At 30.9% G+C, this 25,664-nt stretch overlaps 3 protein-coding genes and 1 pseudogene across 3 annotated transcripts; 1 reads left to right on the top strand and 3 right to left on the bottom strand.

The window, feature by feature from the left end:
- The first annotated feature begins 2,028 nt into the window (after positions 1-2,028).
- Positions 2,029-2,866, top strand: LOC112717958 (3-isopropylmalate dehydrogenase, chloroplastic-like). The gene is made up of 4 exons (XM_025769876.1): positions 2,029-2,212; positions 2,306-2,547; positions 2,626-2,705; positions 2,803-2,866. The coding sequence occupies exons 1-4, from the start codon at positions 2,029-2,031 to the stop codon at positions 2,864-2,866; spliced, it is 570 nt and encodes a 189-aa protein (XP_025625661.1).
- Positions 2,867-3,797: 931 nt separating this feature from the next.
- On the bottom strand, positions 3,798-4,536 carry LOC112717957 (uncharacterized; annotated as a pseudogene).
- A 1,452-nt stretch (positions 4,537-5,988) lies between these two features.
- Positions 5,989-11,791, bottom strand: LOC112716560 (GDSL esterase/lipase 7). Its single transcript, XM_025768483.3, has 5 exons — positions 11,429-11,791; positions 10,458-10,579; positions 8,424-8,675; positions 7,467-7,719; positions 5,989-6,361 (listed from the first exon to the last, which is right to left on the bottom strand). Exons 1-5 carry the CDS (start codon positions 11,679-11,681, stop codon positions 6,153-6,155), a joined length of 1,089 nt encoding a protein of 362 aa, XP_025624268.1. The 5' UTR covers positions 11,682-11,791; the 3' UTR covers positions 5,989-6,152.
- An 8,591-nt stretch (positions 11,792-20,382) lies between these two features.
- On the bottom strand, positions 20,383-25,252 carry LOC112718360 (GDSL esterase/lipase 7). The gene is made up of 5 exons (XM_025770136.2): positions 24,982-25,252; positions 24,572-24,693; positions 22,978-23,226; positions 21,560-21,809; positions 20,383-20,690 (listed from the first exon to the last, which is right to left on the bottom strand). Exons 1-5 carry the CDS (start codon positions 25,223-25,225, stop codon positions 20,476-20,478), a joined length of 1,080 nt encoding a protein of 359 aa, XP_025625921.1. The 5' UTR covers positions 25,226-25,252; the 3' UTR covers positions 20,383-20,475.
- Positions 25,253-25,664: the final 412 nt, after the last annotated feature.

Raw genomic sequence — 25,664 nt, 5'->3', positions numbered from 1 at the left:
TACATTAAAAATTAATCTAAAAAGTGGTCAATTCATGGAAGAATAAAATCAACACCACATCAGGCAATAAAGAAAAGATAAAAAATTTTAAAAATATAAAGAACATATGTTAATTGCATCAACATTCTCAAAACCAAAGCTCTTTTACTCTGATTCAATCACAATTTGAAAAAATACAACAATTTTTGCTATATATATATATATAAAAGTTCAAAGTCTTACATAGTAATATTAGATGAAACACTCATATAGAAGAGAAGCTTAATTTATTGAAATCTAATATCACAGCAAACACGCCTCGAATTCCTTTCCGATTCTTGAGCAAAATCTGTTCATATTCTTAGATCTATAAATATACCTACCAAAAAAATTGACACCACTATCTGCAAAAATATAGCGAGATTACTTTATAGTGTATTAAAATGAAACATTGGCATAAGTAGAAGAGGGAAAAAACAGCATGTAGATTAAGCATTTTCTCTTCTCTACTCTATTTTCAGCATGAAAATCCAAACGGTTTTGTTGAAGTTCCATAACAACAGCATGAGAACGGTCTAAACCAAATATATGTGCAACTAAAAAAAATGAAAGACAAAGAGTAAGGCTTAGAAATGATTCCACAATGGCACCAAAAATTCTAACTAAAGGAAGGTACTTTACTAAAAAACAATCTTCAACATATAAATGAATGACAATATCACACTCAACATTGAATTTGCAGTATTCAGTATTCAAGTGCACAAATGACACTCCATCTATTCATAAAAACAATCATAGAAAAAAGAAAAAAAAACTTAAAAAAAAAATAGAAAAGACTTGAAACTAAACAAATGGATCCATTCACTTCTCCTCCTTTTTCCCCATTAAAATTAGCACTAAATCATTGCATCACATATTTATCATACATGAAAGACTAACCTATGTAATAAATCAAGAAAGAATGTTCAAAATAGAGCCTTCCCAATCCACCTAAACCATGAAAAAAAAAACAAAAATCAAAAGAGGTAGTACAAAATTGTTAAAAAATGGCTAAAAAGCATTCACTTACCAGCATAAATTTTCTCCAGAGTATTCATTTTGCACTTATCTTGTTCTCATCCTCCACTGACTTCTCCTTTCTCTTATCTTTTCTAAACCAACACTCTCTATGCTCCAAAGATCAAAGCTTCCAATTGCACGAAATACTCGGAGTTAGAAACAAAGAACCAAAAAAATTTTCTAATAAAAAAGTACAAAAAACTATAAATAATGTTGCAGTTTATTCCCTCAGTCAAAGAGTAGTAAAGATGGAGCGAGGATGAATCATAGTATATAATTGATCTAATATATGATTTAGTTAATCAGAAAATCAAAGCATTGAGCAAGAATTGATCAAATAAAATACTGACATGGAAGAGTTGAAATGAATCTATGAGATGGGACTTGATGTGTCGTCAAACATGTAGTATACATTCTTATCCCCTCTTCCCTTCTCTCTCCATCTAGCCTCCTTATCTGTCACCGCCACCTCTGTCGCCACCCTCTTCTCCTTCTTCTGTCGTATTTCTTTTCTTTACCCTCAGATTTTCTTCTTCTTCTCTGCAACATTCTGTCTTTCTTTCTCTCTTCCCCTATCTCCATCCTTCTCTCTCCCTCGCACCTCACACCTCACACCTCACACCTGAACCATAAACCTCTATTTTAAATTTGAATTTTAGCAAAAATCCCACCCAATGCTTTTCTTACTCAAGGTCTCAACTCTCACGGAAACTTTGGTTTTTTTTACTAAAAATGGGCAAAAGAAAAATAGGTTCCTAACCTTTTAAAACGCGGACATTTTTGTCCCTCAAAATTGGAAAATACATTTCAATCTCTCATTATGTAAATTCCCTGACAATTAAGTCCTTTCGTGAAATTGGTGCTCGAAACGGTAATGGAGATTGCTGAGGTAGAGAGATAGAAAGTGATGTGTCTGTTATAATTGCTGAACTGGATGGAAAACAAATTGTTAGAAGACAAATTGGTCCTTAATGACCAAAACGACGCGGCATGCATTCCCACTTTCATGCCTATCATCCCAAACCTCCTCCTCTTCTTCTTCCATGGCAGTTTCATCGCACCCTTTCTTCCTCTCTCGCGTCCTACACCATCACCCTCCTCCCCGGCGACGGCATCGGCCCCGAAGTCATTTCCTTCACAAAAGACGTTCTTGTCCTCACCGGCTCCTTCGAAGGTATCCTCCCCATTTCCCTTTTCCCCACTTCATCCGCTCTTTCACTCTTCAAAATCCCACAATTTTCCTAATTTTCCCCCCTTATTGCATCAGGGATCACATACGAGTTCCGAGAGATGCTTCTAGGAGGCACTGCATTGGACGCCACCGGAGTCCCCATGCCCGACGAGACCCTTGCTGTTTCGAAGCAATCCGATGCTGTTCTTCTTGGTGCCATTGGAGGCTATAAATGGGATAAAAACGAGAAACATCTGAAGTCAGAGACTGGGTTGCTTCAGCTCCGGCCTGGCCTTCAAGTTTTTGCAAATCTCAGACCAGCCACTGTCTTCCCACAGGTACTAATCAGCTCTTGCTGCTTCTTCTCACATGGAAATAATCTGCATGCCTTTTTATTTGTGCTGGTTATCCTCTAGTTAGTGGATGCTTCAACCCTTAAGAAAGAGGTTGCTGAAGGTGTTGATCTTATGGTTGTGAGGGAACCCACTGGCGGTCAGTCCTCCTTCGGTTCCCCGCTCATTATACTGAATTTCTAGTTGCTGTCCCTGATTCATAGGGTTAAATCTTCTTGTCCGTGCTCTCTGCTTATTCAGGGGTATATATTTTGGAAAACCCAGGGGCTTTCGGACCAATGAAAATGGCCAAGTATCTTACTAATTGGAAAATGCTTCTCTATATGAATTATAACTTGCTTGTGATTTGTGAGTGAAATATAAACAAAAGCTATGGTTGCAATAGAATTCGTCAAGGTTGTTGACCTTGGTTGAATACTTAAGTGGAAGAGAATTCATGTGCACTATTTGATTACAGATTTTATTATTATACAATGATTCAGAATAGTCGATTGAGCCAACACATGTGAAAAATATATCCAATGATTCAGAACTTTCACAATTGTTTGATGTGAGATTATGTTGGAGGGGTTTCTTTCATAAAGAAGGATGGAAAAAAGATTGTGTGGGAGGGACATCTAAGTTAATGTGTTGCTTACGGTTTTCATTTTTTTTTTCTTGGTTTCTCTGCCATGGAAGAAGAAGAGGAGGTCTGGGACTATGGACATGAAAGTGGGGGATGCATCTGGTGTCGTTTTGGTCACTAATTTGTCTTTTAACAATTTGTTTCACATCCATTTTAACAACAGTAACAGACACATCACTCTCCACCTCTCCACCTCAACAATCTCCGTTACCATTTCGAGCATCAATTCCACCGAAATACTTAATTGTCACGGAATTTATATAGTAAGGGATCGAAATGTATTTTTCAATTTTGAAGGACGAAAATGTCCGCATTTTAATGTCAAAAACCTATTTGTCTTTTACCCTTTATCTTATTTTATTTTTTCCTATCACGTGTCGCTCAATGAAAGCAAACACTTGTCGAGTAACCAACCCACTACTATTCTCCTATTATATATTAAATATTAATAGAATATATATATATATATATATATATATATATATATATATATATATATATATATATAAAAGGTTTTAATCTATGGGCCAATGTATATATATATAATATAATATAATTTTTAATATACACATAAAATTTAGTATAATTACATATACTGATATAACATATATCAAATAAATCTCAAATGATTAAACCGAACTGAAATTACTGAATCTGTTTCCCACTTAAAACTGTTTATAGGCTCAGATCTGTTGTGATTCCATATATCTACTTGGGCACCAGCTGTGGCAAAAAGTTCACCATCCCACCGGTGATCAACAGCCAAAAATGCATACTTCCCAACATGAACACTTGCTGGCTCTACAAAATTCTTAGTTGAGTGACCCAACTCCATAAGATTATCAACAGAAGTATTCCAAAGTTAACAGTGCAATCAGTACCACATGACACAAGCATGCGCCCATCTGTTGATACAGTCAAGTCTCTGACAGCACCTTGATGACCTGACAAACTGTGCGCCTGGAAGCTATACCCCAGAGACGAATATCTCCATCCATTGCACCAGAGAATATCCATTTCAATTGTGTAGGATTCTTGGCCATACAGGAAACCCCATCTATATGCCCATCCATTGCACCTATAAACGGTCTTGCAAAAATCTTGTCCAACTTGACAGCATTGAGAGCACGGACATACTCAACAGCTTTCTCTTGAGTACGAAGGTTGGGATCGTAGTTGCGGAATACCCTCTCAAGGTCTTGGCTTCGTTCCCGGGTGAATTCATCAGTAGAACGAGATATAACTTTGACCTTCATTCTTCTGCAATCTGTCTAATCTAATAAAGCAGCTAAAACAATAACATGAACAGCACTCACTCTATCTATGTTCCCCAGCGAGCTGAAGAAGCAGAGACAGAAACCACGGCGGCCACGGCGAATGCGATTGAGAAACAGAGCAGACGGTGGCAAGGGTGGAGTCTGCTGCTCATAAAATTGTGAAAAAATAGGAAAAGAAAAAAAAAAAAATTTTTTATTGATTATTGAATTATATTGTAAATTAAGAAGGTAAAACATTGACTCATGAAAGATAAAAATAAATAAAAATAAGATAAAATAAAAAGATAATAAAAAGATAAAATAATAAATACTAAAATTGTAACTGAAATTATGTATTTTATTAGGTTAAATTTGTGGAACACAAAATTTTTTTATTATTGTTATGTTTTATTATTGTTATGTGCTAAGGTAGAAGATTAATTTAATACAATTCATATAATAACCATGAAAAAAAAAAAGACATAAGCCACCTTCTTTTACTCATGTTATACACTCCTTGATTTATTCGTTAGGTCTAAACCAAGTAACATTAATTAGCCTCACCCATAACCTCACCCGGAACCTAGAAATATATTGACCATATAAAAGTATGTGTGTTACTGTTTCAGCACATTGACAATATAACATTAGCAGCACAAAAAAACATTTTGAACTTAAATGAAATCAAGAAATAAGAGAGAAAATAGAATTTTAGAAGAAGATCTCAAAATTATTCACTGAAATATTTTATAAAATTAGAATTTTAGAAGATCTCAGAACTATTCAATAAAATGTATTATCTAATCAGAATTTTACACACTAAAAAAGATTTTGTTTTATATACATCACATAGTAGTTAAGAAATTAATTGACTAAAAAAGTTTGTTATAACAGAATTTCTGTTAAAAAAAAAACTGATTTCTACTATTATTGCTTCTTATCTTATCATTAATAAAACTTGTTTGTAAATATATCTTAGCTAATAACGAGTGATTTTGATATAAGGAAGAATGGTCAGATGAGTAGCAATTTGTTATCAAGAGAAACATAGTTGTTGCTAATAAAATTTGTTATAAATAATATTCTAATGTATTAAGAAATTATAGTGGACAAAAATAAAAGAAAAAATGAGTAAAGATTTCATAAAAAGAGTTTATTATAGATTTTTTATATTTTAAAAAATTATAATTTTTATCATTTAAATGTATATTTTAATTATTATTATCCAAATCATTTGATTCAGTTTTATCCATTTTTTATCTATAAATTTTAGTTGCCTTATTCTATTTTGTTAATTTTGTTACCCAACGAATTCTACACCTCTCTGCAAATTTCTCACTTCAAGTATACTACATTATATAATTGATATGAGGAGAGAGACATGAAAATAATTACCGCCCAAAATCAAATTGAAATAAATATTTTATATTGTGCATGCTATTATCCTAAGTATATGTCATTCCTACATGATTTATACACATCCAATTAAGGATCACAAAAAGAAAGATGCCTGAATATTAATTAACAAGACACATTTGCTATATATTATGAAATAAATCAAATAATAGTTGCTTTATATTTCACGATGAAATATGATTATAAATCAACAAAAAAATAATATGTAATAAGCGTTACATTGTTTTTTAATTATTCAAATTTAAACTAGAGAAAAATTAAAATCCACCCCAAAAATGATGGGAATATTACAGTTAGAGTTGGAGGAGTTCTTGAAGGGTGAATGGTGTGAGAACAGATTTATCAGAAACCATTCGCTTTGCAATAATTGAATATGTGGCTTCTGTTGGATGAGCTCCATCCCAAAAGAATTTTTCTTGTGGATCTGAGCATGGCGTTTTTAATGGCATACACATCAAATTAAACGATGTTTCACAACATTGGTTTCTCACGTCACTAAAACCTGCAAAATTAAATACACAAATCAAAAAATAATCCGTTGCGGATCTAAACTCTATTTAAGAGTTTATCGTTGATCAATATGTTAATATATGTACAAGGTAGGATTCAAACTCCACACTTACTTAAGTGGACAATTAAGTTTATTATTCTACTAAGTACTAACCCAAATTGGTTTATTATATTTACAGTTATTAACATCATTTATATTCAAATTATTTTTATTGACCATCTCATTAACATCATTCAAAATCATTTGAATTCTATGTGTAATAGTTATCAAATTGTAAATTTTTAAAGACATAACAAAGGGAAAAAAAATACACCAATACTTTTTTCTTATTTTCGTCTTACATTTGAATTGATAGTAGTCAATTATTAATTTTTTTACTAAAAATATTGGCAGCTAAGATTCTCTAAAATAATAATGCTAAAAGTCAATTACATGTTCACTATAAAAAATTAGGTAGAAACGTACATGAAGTTGTTTTCGTTTAAAGTACATAGTTAAAAATCATTTAATAAATTTGATTAAATTGTCATATAATAATTTTTAATTATTAATTTTACATAAAAATACTTATATGTAAATTTTTATTAAAAAATTATTAGTATGAAAAAGTTTAACATTTATTTTAAATATTAATAATAAAATTAAATCAATTAAATGATAAAATATTTTTAAAACTTTTAAAAAATTTTAGAAAAGAAAGCATATTCTTCCAGTTCAAAATTAGAGGCTTGTTATCAAAACAAGAATATATAAACATGATTAAATAATAGTTGTTGTTCCTAATAACTTTTATATATAGATATCTAATGCAACCTCAAAGTCTCAAGGAAAAATTGATATAAACTATTAAAATAGTACTCAAAATTTTACGCTAACAAAAATAATCTTAAATATAATTTTTAAAAATTATTTTTGCTTATAATATAAATTTTTGAACATCATTTTAGTCATTTATTTTTTGCACAGATAATCTCATAAATTTATTATAAAAGAAAAAAATTAAATGCAACCTGTTACAATATCAATAAAGACAAGATAACAAACTTGAAAATTCATGCAGAAAAATCAAAAAAAAAAAAGAAAAGAAAAGGTTTACCATATTTGGTTGGATTTAAGATGATTTCAGTGGCGGTGGCATAAATATTACCCTGAACGAAGACGGCTCCGGTAAGGGTGGAAGAGAGACGTTGAAGCATTGAAGGAAGCCTTTTGTTAAAATGTTGAACCAATGCGTTTATTTCATCAACACATGCACCTTTGTGGGGACATGTCTTTAAGTACATTGGGGTGCACCCTAAGGGGCATAGATCGTTCAATATTATCTTCCTAGCTCCCAACTTGTATAGTTGCTGTTACAATTAGATTCATGCGTTTAGATCATTTTTTAAATAATAAATTTAAAAATTAATTACTTTTATTAATATAATAATATACGATTAAATATTTATTTATACAAATTAGTTTTTGTGATAAAATTATTAAATCAGAAATACTAATTGAATAAGTTATTTTTATAATTAAATTTAATTAATTTTTTTTATATTTTTTCTTTTTTCTTCAACTAATTATTATATGTTAAAAAATTATTGAACTAATTTGATTAAACTTAATTATTAAAATAAATTGATATATAATATTACCGTGAATAAATTATAATTACCTATCATAAAAATTATTTGCATTAAATGATGTAAAATGAACATCTATGCACCTATAATCTAGCAACTTATATTTATGGATATTTTAAAATTTTATATTATTACTACTTTTTTCAAAAATTTAAACTAATAAGAAGAAAAATATAAATGGTTATTTTTATCATGCTTTTATAAATAAGAATTTTTTTTGTATAATTTTTTTGGTTAAAGATATATTCTTTTTTATTTAATAAAGATCAAATTCTAAATTTTTCTGTCATACAAATTTTGACATTACGTCATAATATTACTTTTTTTTTTAATTTAAATTGATAAAAAGAAGCATACGAATAATTAGTTCTGTGACAAAAATGACAAGAAGTGTGATTGGTGACTACAATGATGAGATGACATACCTGCAATTGTTTTTCAAGGGTGTTAATGAGAAGGTCAGCAAAGGGTTCGGGTGCGTAAACAGTGGATGTGGGACTTACGCCAGTAAAAGCTCCAAGATAGTTGATGAGGTAGTCATTGTTGCCTATTGACAATAAATATATAGCTTTTGATAGATGCTCAGATATCTGACTTTGGGTCATATGTATGGGCAAATCCCTTGTAATTGTCATCTGAAAATTGGCAAGTTGTTCGTCCAAAGGAAGCACCACTCCCTACCAAAAAAAAAAAATTCTATGATATAATATTTTGACAATGGTGTTCATTAACAATGAATCAAGATCAAAGGAAAGTTTAAGAAAGTAGTCGAATAAGTAGGTTTCTGAAAAATTTGAAATGATTTATAAGCTTAGAAAAAAATGTGATGTCGGTAGAAAATAATTTTATATGTACATTCAATCATGTATCATTATGTTTGTTAGAAAGATAGGAGAGAACGATAAAAAAAAAGTTTGAATATATTCAAGTTATGTGAAATGATACAATATAAAAAGGTATTTATAAGTGTTAAGAGATATAATATTTTATAATAAATATCTATGTGTGTTAAATAATTCTAATGAATGCTAATTGATTCTAATATATTCTAATAACATCCCTCTCAAATTGCTGCAACAGAAGCACAAACGAAACTATCACAAGAAAGCGCAGATAAAACTGTTACAACAAAAGTACAGACGAAACTATCGCAAGAAAAATGCAGACGAAACTGCCAAAAGGATAATAAACTAGCGAAAAGGTGGAAAATTGTAAAGAGATGATAAAATGTCAAAGGATGACAAACTATCGAAGAGTGACGAAAAATATATTGTTTTTTCACGAGAATAGGTAAGCAGCGGATGATAGTGATGTTTGATTCATTAGAATCAAAAAGACACAAGACAGAAAAGATAGGCTAATTGGTGAGGTGAAAAGGCATCAAAAGAGTAACAAAAGGCAAGAAAAAAATGACAAAGAGGAAAAATGTAAAAATACAGTAAAATGACAAGAAAAACAACATATCCTCTTCAAGAAAGATACCATGACTCTGATATCATATTAGAGGATAAGAGAGAGTAATAAAAAAATTTGTGTGTATTCAAATTGTATAAAATGATACAATATAAAAAAATATTTATAAGTACTAAGAGATATAATATCCTATTAATAAATATTCATATATATTAAATAATTTTAATGAATACTAATTGATTTTAATATAGGTAAATGCTATGGTGCCTATGATATTGTGCCTAACTTACTAAAAAAGTCAAATAAATAATATTTAATAAATTTAAAATATTTTGTTTTTATTTTATATATTTTTTTTTACTTATAAAAATAAATTAGCAATTTAGACACCATATAATAAAAGGCACCATAAAATTCACCTTTAATATATTCTAACAATGTTAATCAAAATAATTATTTTTTACATTAACTATTAACTGTCTAAATAATTATTTAAAAAAATAAATATGATTGATCATTATAAAAAATATTTTACATTGTCAATACATCAAAAATAAAATCATAATAAAATACCGAGGTTTTAAATAATTACAGCAACAGCATTATAAATCTCTAGTTAAATAACTGTAACGTACACAACTATCTCATCATCATTTCAAAATGTATAACTATAATGTTGTAATTCTTTAGAGACTTTTTTTTTCTACAAAGACTTATAAAACTTCTACAAAATATTTTCAAAAACTTGTTTAGATTTTGTTTCTTAATTTATAATTTATAAGTTTATCACAAAATTTTCAGGATCTATTTGTCTTATTACTCAAATTAAAACAACCACAAAGAATCATTCAAGAATCAATAATACTTCGGAAATCAAATCCAAATTCAAGAAAAATATGAAAAAAATATTCAGAATTTATACCAGAGGAAAAAAATAAAAAATGAAATATATATATATATATATATATATATATATATATATATATATATATATATATATATATATATAAAGGAAAATCAAGGTCTAGCAATTTATTAGTACTTACAACTTGTGATCCAGTATATTCAACAATTCCAGCAGCACCAGATGCATAATTAATTCCGGTTAATGAAGATGGCCCTTCTTTGCTCAAGTATGGTGGAGGATATGGCAATCCCATATATTCAGCTGATCACCAAAACAAAAACACTAATTAGTAATTAGCTTATTAGGAAAAAAAATTATTCTAGATATTTTCTAATTCAGTAATATTAAGAAAATAATAATTTAAAATTATCTTATTTAATTTAATATCTATAATTTTATGCATATAATATCTAAAATTATATATTTATTACATCTAATATTATTGTGAATTTATTTTAGAAATTATTAATGAATATAAAATAGGATAAATTATATTTTTTGTTCTTGAAATTTGGTAAAAATTTTAAAAATATTTTTAATTTTATTTTATTTTAATTTTGTCTCAAAAAATTTTAATTTTCATCAAATATATCTTGACAACTAAATTTTCAAAAAAAATAAGACCAATCTAACAATAATATATGAAAATTATACTTAATTTATTTTTATGTGTTAAAAATTATTCTTATGAAATTGTTATTGAATTGATCCTAAATTTTTTAAAAAATTAACAGTTAGTAGTATATTTGATACAAATAAAAAAATTTTAAGACAAAATTAAAACAAAATAAAACTTAACAGTCAATTGTTATCGCAGGACAATATTATTTTTTGATATATTAGTATTCTCCTGTACATTGAATACTTTTTTTTAATTATTCTATCATCTATTTTGATATTGTTAAACACACAAATAGTAGCGAGGAAGAGTATATATGAAAATTCTCTCAAAAGAAAATGATATTTATTATTATTGTCAGAAAAAAACACTTAAAGATATATCGAAATTAAAATAAAAAGAATCATGCAACAAAAATGGGGCAAATGTACAACAACAATAATAGTACAAACAAAAACAATTAATTAATGTGATAAGGGAAAAAAGAAAACCTAAAAAGTCGACAAGGTTTTTTCCATTAGAAAATCTTCCAGTGGGGCCCGCAAAGAAATTAGAACCATAAGGATAGTAATTTGATTTTGCTACATCAGGGATCCAATTGTTGTTACCATTATCAACCAATGAGTCACCAAACACATACAATGCAGGTGCAAGGGGTTGTGTACAATAGATTGTGGCGAAAAGATTTGAGATCAAAACAAACAACAAAGCAAACATAGTGTTTGATTTCATCATCTTTTCCATTTTCTTGTCTCCCCTCCTTCCAACAATTAAGAATAGGGTGACAGGAAAATGAAAAGTAAAAAAAAAAATTTTAAAATTAAAAAGTAAAAGACTAAGAACTTAAATTTGTTTTGCAATTGGATTAATAATTCTCAGAAAGTTTGTAGAATTTATAGTAACAAAATATGCGCATTTTATGGCCTTCATGACAAGTACTATGAATAAATTAACTATGATGAGTAACGGATATTTCGAGTTTTATCTTTTTAGGTGTGTTTTGACTTTTGAACCAAAAAATAAATGGATAGATGAAGGTCGCAAATTACAACTGTGTGTCTTCCTATGTTTGAGAAATGCTCACTCAATAGCAAATATTTAATGTTTTTATTTATAGAAAAAAAAATTGTTCTCCATAAAAATTAATAATAGGTTAACACTTGTCAGGAGATTACTTTTTAGAAACATATTCTACACATGATGAATTACTTCCATCCATAGGCGGAGCTAAGTACAAGAAAAGGAGACAATGACCTTTAATTTTAATTTTTTACATATAAATTATATGTAAGTTTTAATTTAGTCTTTTTTTTTAATTTTATTTTAATTTTATTTTATTATATAAATATTTTTTATTTTCCTCTAATACTTCATCTAGTTCTGCCCTGCTTCATCTAATACTTCATCAGTCTTCCATAAAATATGTGAAGAGAATCTTATATAGAAATTGATTAGAAACATCCCAAGAATGTATTTGATTCAAGTTTTAAGAGAGATTATTTCTATTAAGAGTATACTTTACAATGACTATTAACAAAAATTAGAACGAGTTAGTCACTATCATCTCTTAGTTTTTATATATTTGTCAAAATTAGTATTTATTTATGGATAATTTTATGTTATTTTGTTAAGAATAAGAATTACAATACTTTAAATTTTGAAGATTCTAATTTTAAATGGAATTCTGTAATTCAAAGTCGTGAATAATAAATGTTGTAAAACCCGGTTAATTAACGGCTAATTAACCCATAAATGAGAATTTATTCTAGAAAGCTCAAAATGTGATTTTTGTGGCTAAATATGATAGAGGAGATTGAGACGAGAATTTTGGTACCAATTTTATAGAATTCGGACCAAGATTGGACCGAACGGGCCAAACCGGGCCAATTGGACCCAAAGTGGGCCCTTGGCCCAACTAAACTAAACCAAAACCCTAGTTTTCAGCACTCTCTCTCCTCACAACACACTCAAACACGCTGAAATTAGAGGGAAAGGGAGGAAGAACACTCTCTCAAGTTCTCTCCCTTGGTTGATCTTCAAACCACCATAACTTTTGATCTAGAGCTCCGATTGCCGCTCCGTTTGCGGCCACGCGTTCACCGCGGAGAGCTCTACAAAACCCATACAACCAATCTTGAGGTAAGCCACGTGTTGCTGTTCGAAATCTCAGCCCTTATTTTCGAGTTTCATGGGTGAAATGTTGAGATTTTGGGTTCTTTGATGTTATAGGACCCAACTCTCTTGAAGGAGAAGGTTAATCTTGTCTCCTTGGACCTTGGGTGTGGTAAGATTCTCAACCCTAGTGTGATTTGTGATTTTTATGATGTTTGGGTTTTGAGATGTTGTGTGTGGGTATGATGATTGTGGCTTAGGTTGTGTATATGTGAATATTGGAGCTTGATTGGTGATTTTGAAAAGCTTGGAGATGGTTTGGTGGTGAAAAATCTGTTCTTGGAGGTGTTGAGGCCTTGAGAGCTTGTGGATAAGTGATTTGGAAGTGCTCCGGTGGAGCTTGGGAAAATCGGCTAAGGTATGGTTTCGGTTTCCCGTATCTAATATGTAATGTGGTAGGAAATACTTAGGCTAGAGGCCCTAAGATAGGCATTGAATGGTTGATGTTGTTGAATGATTGAGATATATGATGTGGTCATATATGTGATGATGATTATTGATGCCTTGGTGGTATGATGTATGAGAAATATGCATGTTATGATATATGCTTGATGATTGGTTATGGTTGAATTGTGGGTTGAACCATGTTGATGGTGAGTATGATATTGATTGTGTACAATGATGATTTATTGGAATTGGTGTTGTTGGATTTGGCATGAGGAATAGTATATGATATGTCAATATGTTTGAGTTTGAGCCACTTGGGTGAAGTGGGTTAAAATGATGAGATAGTGATTTTGTAATTTGTGGTAAAGTGTCAATGTGTGAGTTGAGGAGGCTTGATGTTGAAATTGATGTATTTTGATTGATTTCAAGAAAAAGGGATGAAAATGGCATGTTTTGATTGACTTAGAAAAGAGTTGGAAATGGCTTGTTTTGAAAATGGCACTTTGTGGTTTTTATGAAAAACATGGTTTTTGGGCATACTTTGGTGGGACATAACTTTGACTACGGATCTCTGTTTTGTGCCAAATCTATTTAGAAGTGAAATTGGATCCGGGATGTCCATGCCGTTCGAAGAACGGGTGAAAAACGATTTAAAATGAGAAAGTTATGTCCGTTGGAAGATTGGGGTTTAAATTGGTGAATTCTGCAGCTTTTAACTTAGAAAATTTTTAGCAGAATGACCCCTTGCGCGTGGGCGCACTTGGCGCGTGCGCGCCGTTCTTCCCGGAAATGCCATCCACGCGTGCGCGTGATGTGCGCGGGCGCGCCGATGGTGCTGCACCCAATACCCAGCCATTTTCCAGAGAGTTATGCCAGAACTGTGCTAGTATTGTGCCTGGGGCACGAGAACACCCACGCGTACGCGTCGTTGACGCGTGCGCGTCGATTGGCAAAGTTTTAATCCACGCGTTAGCGTGCATGACGCTTGCGCGTCGATGAGTTTTTGAGGCCATCCACGCATGCGCGTGGAGTGCGCGTACGCGCGGACCTGTTTTCATCCCAAGGTTGATTTTTGAGTTTTAAAAGCCAAATTTCATACTTCTAAGCCTCCGATCTCACCACTTATATCTTAAATCATTATGATATGCCTAGCCATGAGAGAAGGAGCTAGTGGATGTAGTAACTTGCGAGTAAAGCAAGGGAAAATGAATAATCAATGAGGATCATTGATGATTATGTGAGATGTGGAGGATGGTGGTGGAAGTGCTTGTTATGCCATTGGCCGAAGGGCCGTAATTGTTTATGAATTGGCTGGTTCTGGATTGAACCGTGAGCCGGGATAGCTGTGTATGCTATGGATATTGGCTGGTTCTGGATTGAACAGTGAGCCGGGATAGCTGTGTATGCTATGGATATTGGCTGGTTATGGATTTAACCGTGAGCCGGATGGCTGATATGGATGTTGATCCATGGATGAGAATTCATGCATGTTTATGCTGAATTATTGATAATTGTGATTTGCACTTCCACTATCTGAGATACGAGTTTCCCTGGGTAGTAGCAGTGGCTAGCCACCACGTGCTCCAGGTTGAGACTTGATACTCTGTTGACCCTATGTCGTAAGTGTGGTCGGGCACTGTGAAAGACCCGGATGAGCTCGCCCCCGTAAATATTCACCAGTGAGGGTGATGGATATAGATCATGATTATGATCAAGTTTATGATGAGTATAACTCGAGTTGGGGATGTATGACAGAGGGACAGTCCAATGGTTAGCTACTAGGACTTGTCGGGTTGGCTCTATAACCGACAGATGATATCATCAGCCACTAGGGACAGGCATTCATCATATGCATATTATGTGAATTGTTTGAGATTGCCTATTTGATTGCATATTACTTGCTATTTGTCTAAATGCCTTACTTGTTCCTAATTGTATATTTCTTGTCTGATATAACTGTGTTTGCTTTATTATACTCCTGCTGGTGGTTGGGAGGATTGAAGGAATTGGAAAGGGAAGTATTAGTTAGACTGAAGAATCTTTAGTCAGATGCCCTTTATGGTTTAGCTTGTTTATAAGTGTTGATATTATCTGGAGGAAGTTCTAGGATTGCCTTTGGCTTTCCTCCATTATTATGTATTATATATGTGGAAGCTGTTACCATGCTGGGGACCTCTGGTTCTCACCCATGCGGATTTTGTGGTTTTCAGATGCAGGACGTGAGGTTTCTCGCTGAGGCATGCTGGAGACTTCTAGATTTGCGAAGATCCTTTGTTCTCGGGGCTATGTTTTGGTTTATATGTTTTGCTTAGATACTTTTATCTCCATTAAATAATACAAACTGTGATGACTCCTCTTATGGGAGATTTTGGAGAATAGGTTTTATGTATTTGTGTCCCTTTGGGTTTCCTTTGGGGTTTTCCTTATTTTATCATATGTATATATTGTTATGCTCGGACCGGTTATCTTCGCAGCCGGATTTTGAGTCTTGATATTCCTGTTTTTGACTCTCCTTTGTATATATATAATCACGCGTTGGTTATCCTTGTTCGTTACGTTATCGATCGGAGTGTTGCGCTTTCGAGTTGCGGTTTTTGTTTACCCCTTTTTCTACAAAGGCTCCTAGTTATAATCAATCATTCATACTACTATACGTACTAAATTTTTATTTTAGAGGTCGTAATACCTTGCCATCTCTGAATTATGACTTAAGCATAAGACTCTGTATGGTAGGGTGTTACAAATGTCTTGCTCAAAATAAATAAGATTTTGATAATATTTATGTACTTAACATATATTTTAATTTCATTATGCTAATGTGCTATGATTTACAGTTTTGTGAAATTATTCATTGTAGATCTAACTAACTACCTATCTATAATTCAAATTTTAGACTTGAATAAGGAAATTTTCTGATTAATTAAGTTGGTGAAACATATTAGGTTGTGAATTAACTTTCAAAACCCTTTGTATAAAGTTTAGAGCAAAGTTGAAATGCTAAAAAACTTGTGCATGCTCTTATTATTTCAAGTGTTTTTGTGATGGTCCAATGATATAAATTCTTACTTCAAACTTCATGGTTTTATTTTTCATGGCGATATCAAAGGGATAGAATCACAAATCCTATAATATCTATGTATGCTTCTCCTTATTTTATGTCGAATATATAATGAACAATCTAAAAAAATTAAAATATATATATATATACATACATATATATATATATATATATATATATATATATATATATATATATATATATATATATATATATATATATATATAACAACAACAACAACAAAGCCTTGTCCCACTAAGTGGGGTCGGCTACATGAATCAAACAACGCCATTGTGCTCTGTCATGTATCATGTCTACAGAGAGACCGTTTACATGTAGATCTCGTTTGACCACCTCATGGATGGTCTTCTTAGGTCTTCCTCTGCCTTTCGCCCTTTGTCCATCTTCCATCTCATCCACCCTCCTGACTGGATGTTCTGTCGGTCTTCTTCTCACATGTCCAAACCACCTGAGACGCGATTCAACCATCTTTTCCACAATAGGTGCTACTCCAACTCTCTCCCTTATATCTTCATTCCTTATTTTATCCAATCGCGTATGACCACTCATCCATCTCAACATCTTCATCTCTGCCACACTCAGCTTATGTTCGTGCTCCCCTTTAGCCGCCCAACACTCCGTACCATACAGCATAGCCGGTCTTATAGCGGTGCGATAGAATTTACCTTTAAGTTTTAAAGGCACTTTTTTGTCGCATATAAAATCAGATGCACTCCGCCATTTTGACCAACCTGCTTGGATCCTATGATTTACATCATGTTCAATCTCTCCATTATCCTGTATGATGCACCCAAGATACTTAAAACTTTTAACTTTTCGTAGGGTGTTCTCTCCAATTTTCACCTCTATATTGGAGTTTTCCCTTCTCAGACTGAACTTACATTCCATATATTCCGTCTTGCTACGGCTTATGCGCAGACCATACACTTCTAGAGCTTCTCTCCATAACTCCAACTTCTTATTTAGGTCTTCCCTTGACTCTCCCATAAGGACGATATCATCGGCAAAAAGCATGCACCATGGCACAGGCTCTTGGATGTGCTCTGTGAGTACTTCTAAGACTAATGTGAAAAGGTATGGACTTAAGGATGATCCCTGGTGTAATCCTATACCAATAGGGAATTCCTCTGTCACACCACCTTGAGTCTTCACACTAGTTGTGGCCCATCATACATGTCTTTAATTGCCCGAATATATGCGATCCTTACTCTCCTCTTTTCTAAAACCTTCCATAAGACCTCCCTTGGTACCCTATCATACGCTTTTTCCAAATCAATAAACACCATGTGTAGATCCCTTTTATTACTACGATATCTCTCCATCATCCTTCTTAATAGGTATATCGCTTCAGTGGTAGATCTGCCTGGCATAAATCCAAATTGGTTCTCTGTTACTTGTGTCTCTTTTCTCAACCTCCGTTCTATCACCCTTTCCCATAACTTCATAGTATGACTCATAAGCTTAATCCCTCTATAATTTCCGCAACTTTGTATATCCCCTTTATTCTTGTAGATAGGTACCAAGGTGCTCTTTCTCCACTCATCAGGCATCTTCTTTGACCTTAAAATCTCATTAAAAAGCTTGGTTAACCAGTTGATGCCTTTTCCTCCAAGACCCTTCCAAACCTCAATCAGGATATTATCAGGTCCTACTGCCCTGCCATTTTTCATCTGCTTTAGAGCCTCTTTTACCTCGAAGTCTCGAATCCTTCGATAGTAGTCAAAGTTTTGATCTTCTTCCCTTGTGCATAATCGACCAAGGCTCGGAAGAGTCTTCTGTCCCTCATTAAATAACTCGTAGAAGTAGCTCTTCCACCTTTCATTAATCTTCTCCTTTTGAGGCAACACCTCTCCATCCTTATCCTTTATGCACTTAACCTGATCCAAATCTCTCGTTCTTCTTTTCCGGCTCTTTGCAATTCTATATATACCTTTTTCTCCTTCTTTCGTGCCCAAAGACTGGTAGAGACCCTCATATGCTCTTGTTCTTGCTTCACTTACAGCCACTTTTGTCTCTTTCTTAGCCGCCTTATATTTTTCCCAGTTATCTGCATTGCGGCATAAAGACCACTTTTTAAAGCATTCTCTTTTTATCTTTATCTTTTCTTGTATACTCGCATTCCACCACCAGGACTCCTTGTCTCTTGGTCCTATTCCTTTAGATTCACCAAAACTTTCTTTTGCTGTTCTTCTAATAACTTCTGCCATCTCCCTCCACATCTCTTCCGCGCTTCCATTCCCATCCCACTTTGCCTCTTCTCCTACCCGTCTTAGGAAGCTTCTTTGTTCCTCACCTTTCATCCGCCACCACCTCGTCCTTGGGTTCTTCGTATGATGTCTTTTCCTCAACTTTTGCTCAACGCGAAAATCCATGACGAGCACCCTATGTTGTGTTGTCAAACTCTCTCCCGGGATAATTTTATAGTTAATGCAAAATTTCCGGTCGACTCTCCTCAACAAGAAGAAGTCGATTTGAGAGCTTGTCATGCCACTCTTATAGGTTATAAGATGTTCGTCTCTCTTTTTAAAACATGTATTTGCGATGAGAAGATCAAAAGTTGAGGAAAAGTCCAAAATAGTTTTACCCTCGGCATTGATCACCCCGAAACCATGGCCTCCGTGAATACTCCCATATCCAGTCACTTCTCTCCCAACATGGCCATTTAAATCTCCTCCTAAGAAAATCTTATCTCCCAAAGGTATGCCTTGAACCAAACTCTCTAGATCCTCCCAAAACCTTATCTTGTGTTGTTCGTCCGAACCCACTTGCGGTGCATAGGCGCTAATCACATGGAAAGCACCTCCCTCCACCACAAGTTTGATAGAGATGATCCGATCTCCCACCCTCTTGACATCAACTACGTCCTTCTTCCACTGCTTATCCACAATTATTCCAACTCCATTCCTATTCTTCACCTTTCCTGTATACCAAAGTTTGAAACCAGAAGAATCCAACTCCCTAGCCTTTGCACCAACCCATTTCATTTCTTGTAGGCACATAATGTTAATCTTCCTCCTTGTCATGGTGTCCACCACCTCCATGGACTTTCCTGTTAGAGTGCCTATGTTCCATGTCCCAAATCTCAACCTTTTGTCGCTTCGACCTTTACCTTTTCCTTTGTGAACTAGCTTATTTACCATCGTCCGTTCACGAAAACGCGAGAACCCTTGCTCATTTAACACTACATCCGGGCACCGATGCAGCGGCTCTTGCTTTGACACCGTACTCGAGCCATACGGCGCGTTACTTCCGGGTAACGACCTAGCTTTAGCGCAATAATGTCTTTGATTCATGTCATAGGGGGTTCGGCTATATTTTTATGTTGGTTGCCGAAGACCTAACACAACCCTCCTCCTTTATCCGGGCTTGGGACCGGCTATATATATAGGACATATTGACTATGTTTGATGATGCTAGTAACAATATAATTAGCCATTTAGTAGTTAACATTTAATTATTCTATTAACTTTTATAATTTTATTAAATTTTTATTTAGGTTTTTATTTTTAAAATATTTGTAAGATTTCTATAACATATATAATTTTACAATTACGTCTTTATCGTTCAAAAAAAATTTGATTTAATAGAATATTCTTAATTAAAAAATATTCTGTAATACTCACTGTTGAAGGATAGTGACTGCTTGGAACTATGAAAAAAAGTATAAAAATAAAATATATTTTTTTATATTTTTTGTAAGTTAAACATTATAAAAAACTAATTACAAAATAATATATAATACAAGATATAACTACATACATTTCAAAGATAAAGACTTATTAATTATAAATTTAATAATACAGAGGCTAATAGAATAATTAAATATTTATTTAATTTATATCATAAAAATTAAACATTATTAAGGATAAGAGAAAGTACATGATATCTCTCACAATTAAGTTACAATTTGACAAGCTCTTGAATATTGAGTGGTGTACAGACCTTATTACCATTTAGACATGCAGAAGCTATATAAGAATACATTGCCTCTGTAAGATGATAACCATCCCAAAAGAAATGTTCAAATGGGTTCATGCATGGTTTTGTCAATGGGATACAAGCTGCAGTTCCATTTTCCAAAGCATTGCAACATGGACTTTTTGCATCCGTTAGACCTGCAACATAGTGCTACTAGTTTAATTTGGATTACTTTCTTAAAAGAAGGTTCTATTTATTTAAATGATTCTATCAAAATATTTTTTTATTATTCTGGAAAACATAATTTATTTTTATAATAGAATCACAAAATTAAATATGCAACATTTATATGATTTTTGTTTCGTGGTTTTTTTTTCTGAATTTGTAATAGAAAACATAAGAAGACAATACTTTATTAGAATTTAAAATTTAGTATTTAAATTTAATAAAGTATTATTAAAAAATAATAATTTTTTTATCATGTAATATTAATTTTGTTGATCAAGTACTCCGAATTTTAAAAAAAATTGACATTGATAATTGTGCTAGCACTTTTAGTTATTTAACCAACGTTGTGCATCAAAACAAATTTGAGGTGATAATTAAGGTACATTGTTTTCAAATGCCATATATATGAAATTAAATATATAGGACCTGAGATATATATAATATTAAAATGGTTTAATTACTCTATTGGTCCCTATAGTTTCGCGAAATTATCAATTAGATTCTTATACTTTTTTTTTCTTTTAATTGGGTCCCTGCACCAATTTTTTTTTCAATTAGGTTATTTTTAGTAGTAATTGGCTTAATTGTATAAGAATTTAACTAAAAAAAATTAGTTCAGGGATCAAAATAAAAGAAAAAAAAGTGTAGAGACTCAATTGAAAAAAAATTAGTGCAGTGATCTAATTAAAAGAAAAAAAATATAGGAACCTAATTGAAAATTTCGCGAAACTATAAAGACCAATAGAGTAATTAAACCTATTAAAATTCTAAACTATAAACACTAAATTCTGCATATAACACAATTGCATAATATACAAGAATAATGTGTTTGATTTACCATAAGTGGAAGGATTTGTGAATGCATCAAGTATGGAATAGGCATGACCAAGAACAAAGGAGGAGTGTGGAAGAGTGAATGTGAGATTGCTTAGCAATGAAGGAAGCCTCTCATTGAAGTATGACACAATTTGATTTGTTTCCTCCAAGCAATCACCTTTGTGTAATTGTGTTTTTGAGATTGGTGGGGTGCACCCTATTGGTCCAATTCCAAACATCACTATCTTCCTAGCTCCCAACTTGTACAATCTCTACATATACATACTTAACATTTTTAGGGATTTGCTAACCAACAAATATCTTAATTAATTAATATAGAAAATCTATTTGGAAAAGTTCAAATTTTGAAGTTTTAATACATTCATATAATATATATATATATTTTTTAAACTTAAGATTTTCCAATAAAGTAACCTTTACAAAGTCCACATTTTATTATCAGAGTTGTGAAAAACTAGGAAGAAATTACCTTTACGGAGAATCAATAAAAAAAATATATAAAAGTATTATTTATACACTAAAATTAATTATTAAAATCAGTCATAGTATGTATTTTTATATGTAAATACATATATAATTTAATTTATTTTTAATGTATATTTTGTATTTTAATATGTATTCTATTCTAATAACTAATTTTAGTATAAACTTAGTATAGTTGAAAAAAGTACGTATATATTGTCTTGAAAATATTCTTAATAACCAATATCATCATAAACACAAAGTAAAGTAAAAATGATGTAGAAAATTTTAATATACTAAAATTTTAAAAGGTAATCAATTCTTCTTTCATGTCTAATTTGATCATTGTCCATTCCTCTAAAAGAAGACTACACAACTCCTAACAAAAAAATAAAATAAAATAATGAAACAACCTCCAATTATTCATTCTTTGAGAGACATTAATAATCATTTTAGGATAATGGAGAAAAGAAATTGGAACACAACATTTTATCTAATTATTTTTATTCTTTTATTTCTACTTCTTTTATTTATATTTTAAAAGAAGAAGAATGTTAGAGACCAGTAATTTTTGTAATTTATAACTATTAAATAGTCATCAATAATAATGCTTTTAATGGTATGAGATTGGTGTGAAATTTCATCTAATGACTCACTTTTATTTGCTGGTTACATGCTAGCCAGAATTTAATAAAGTTGCTAACCCTTCACTTTTCCTTAAAAGAATATTCCAAACGAAATCTTATAGAATGCGTTTTTATTTTCTATTTTTATTTTTAATATTTTTGTTTTCTGAATTTTTAAAAAAAAGTGAAAACAGGATATAAAAATAAAAAATAAAATTTTATTATTTTTATTATTTTCACTTTTTTCTTTATAAAATAAAAAAAATAAAAAAAATAAAAAATAAAAACAAAAAATACAAATACAAATAAACCAAATGCATCGTTACTGAACCTGAAATTGTTCGGAGAGCTTGTGAATGAGGAGTTGAGCAAAGATGTGAGGCTGGTAGAGCTTGCTAGTGTCATAATACTTGGTTGCAAGGTAGTTGTTGATATAGTCATTGCTCCCCACAGCAACTATGTATATAGACTTTGATAAATGATCACATACCTCATTTCTGTTTTTTAGCTTCTCACCCAAATTTGTCTCAACCGTCCTTTCAAATAAGTTTATTTGTTCACTCAAAGTTATACATTTTCCCTACAAAATCATAGTGTATATGGCATTTCTAATTAGTGTCGTAATATTATTTCTTCCAAAAATTTAAATGAATAAAAAATAGAGATACATAAATGGTTATATATTTAGATTTGTGTAAATTTTTTTATAATTTTTTTTTATTTTTATCTTATATTAATTTTTTTTAGACTTAATGAAAATCGAATTCTAAATCTTTCACTCATTGAAATTTTGACATAGTGTCATTTTTCAAAGAGTAGTGCTAAGGAGCCAATAGCCTAAACGTACAATGTGTATAATGGGTTAAATCTTTGGTTTATGAATAAAATGAACATCACCTATACTATCCAAAAACTAAGGTTCGAACTCTTGATCTTCCGAATCTGGAACTCTAATGCCATGTCCTGAAATCACTCATCCCAAAAGCGTAACCTGATAGGACAATGTAACACTAATAATCATATCTCTAATACTTTCTAAACCTTCATTGTACACATTGTACACTTAGGTTATTGGCTCTCTATACTTTCTCTTTTTTAAAAGATTAAACTGATAAAATAAGATAAATGAATAATTATATATCTCTAAAACTAATAATAATACGTTTTGCCATAACTACCTTAATATGTCACTAATATAAACTAATTATGACATTGGATAATGACAATATAATAACGTCTGAAAATTTGAGATTTTTACATAAAATTAAAAGAATAAATTAAATAAATAAAATATAAAATTATAATAAAATTTAAATTATAAAATCATCAGACCTAATATAAATCTTTTAGAATCACTTGATTAATTCATAATTGTAAAATTGAAAAATTTTAATATATAACTCAATATTATTCTAACTAATATATATATATATATATATATATATATATATATATATATATATATATATATATATATATATATATATATATATATATATATATATATATATATATATATATATACCCTTATATTAAATTATCAATCATAGTCATTTTATTTATAAATTATTAATTAGCTATATAGTATCACGGTTGCTGTTCCACTTATGAATTCATGTTTGGCCATATGAACAATATTTTCGATTAACATAAACATATTATATAACTCAAAAATCAGTCATAGTATATTTATGTATAAATATTTATATTGTTTAATTCATTTTTAATATATATTTTATATTTTAATATATATTTTATATTAATAACTGATTTTGATATACACTACTTAACATAGTTAAATATAACTAATATAGAGTAAGGATGAAAAGAATTAACAAGCATGTGATTAATATATGTAAAAATATATGGTGACTGATATAAAATCAAAATTAGAAGGAAGATCAGATTCAATCGCATATACTTACAAGAATATTACCAGTCTCTGGCAGAATTCCACAAGAACCGGATGCATAATTGATTCCAGATAATGATATTCGACCTTTTAAGCTCAAGTATGGTGGAGGATATGGCAATCCAAGATATTCAGCTGATCATCATCATCAAAATTAAAGAAATACTCAAATTAACAAAATAGAAACTCTTTATTTCCATTCTCTTTTTTTTTTTAATAATATGAATGTCCAAAATGTTTTATGAATAAAAAAAATTAATTATCAAATTAGTAACCACATATTTGTGTGTATTTATTATATGTTTATTTAATAAAATAATCAGTCACCAGATAAAAAAAATATTTCACAACAAAATAATAAAATAATTTGTCATTTTAATTTATCGGAAATTAATTTGTTTAATATTGTGCTAAAAAAAACACCTATAAAATCTGCAACAGTTCTTCCATTAGTGAATCTTCCGGTAGGACCAATAGCAAAATTAGAACCATAAGGCAAATAATTTGCTTTTGCAATAGTTGGAAGAAAATTGTTATTGCCACTATCCAATAAGGAGTCTCCAAATAAATACAATGCAGGTGCAAGGGGTACTATGCTACCGCATATTATTTTTGGGGAAATTAAATACAGAAAAATGAACAACAACAAGCTCATAATAATATTCATTATTTCTCATTGCAAAAAACAACTAGAATTTCCATGCATATATATATATAGAGAAGCTAAGGAAAAGTGTGATGAAGAAAGAAACGTATATCTATATTATTATTTTGAACTATTATCCTACATGTATACTAAAATCAGTTATTATTATAAAATATATATTGAAATATAAAATATATTTTAAAATAATTAAATTATACATTTATACAAAAATATATTATAATTAATTTTAATGATTGATTTTAGTATACACATAATATTTTTGTATATTGAATAGATGAGTGGTCATATGCAATTGGATAAAATAAAAAACAAAAATATAAGAAAGAGTTGAAGTAACTCCCATTGTGAAAAAGACAATTAAATTACATCTCAGGTGATTTGGACATATGAGAAGAAAACCGTTAGAACATCCAATCAGGAGGGTGGATGAAATAGAAGA

This window comes from Arachis hypogaea, chromosome 10 (genome assembly GCF_003086295.3).
Source record: "Arachis hypogaea cultivar Tifrunner chromosome 10, arahy.Tifrunner.gnm2.J5K5, whole genome shotgun sequence".
Taxonomy (NCBI): domain Eukaryota; kingdom Viridiplantae; phylum Streptophyta; class Magnoliopsida; order Fabales; family Fabaceae; genus Arachis; species Arachis hypogaea.
The sequence above is the reverse complement of the archived record's forward strand: the minus strand, read 5'-3'. Positions and strand labels throughout refer to the sequence as shown.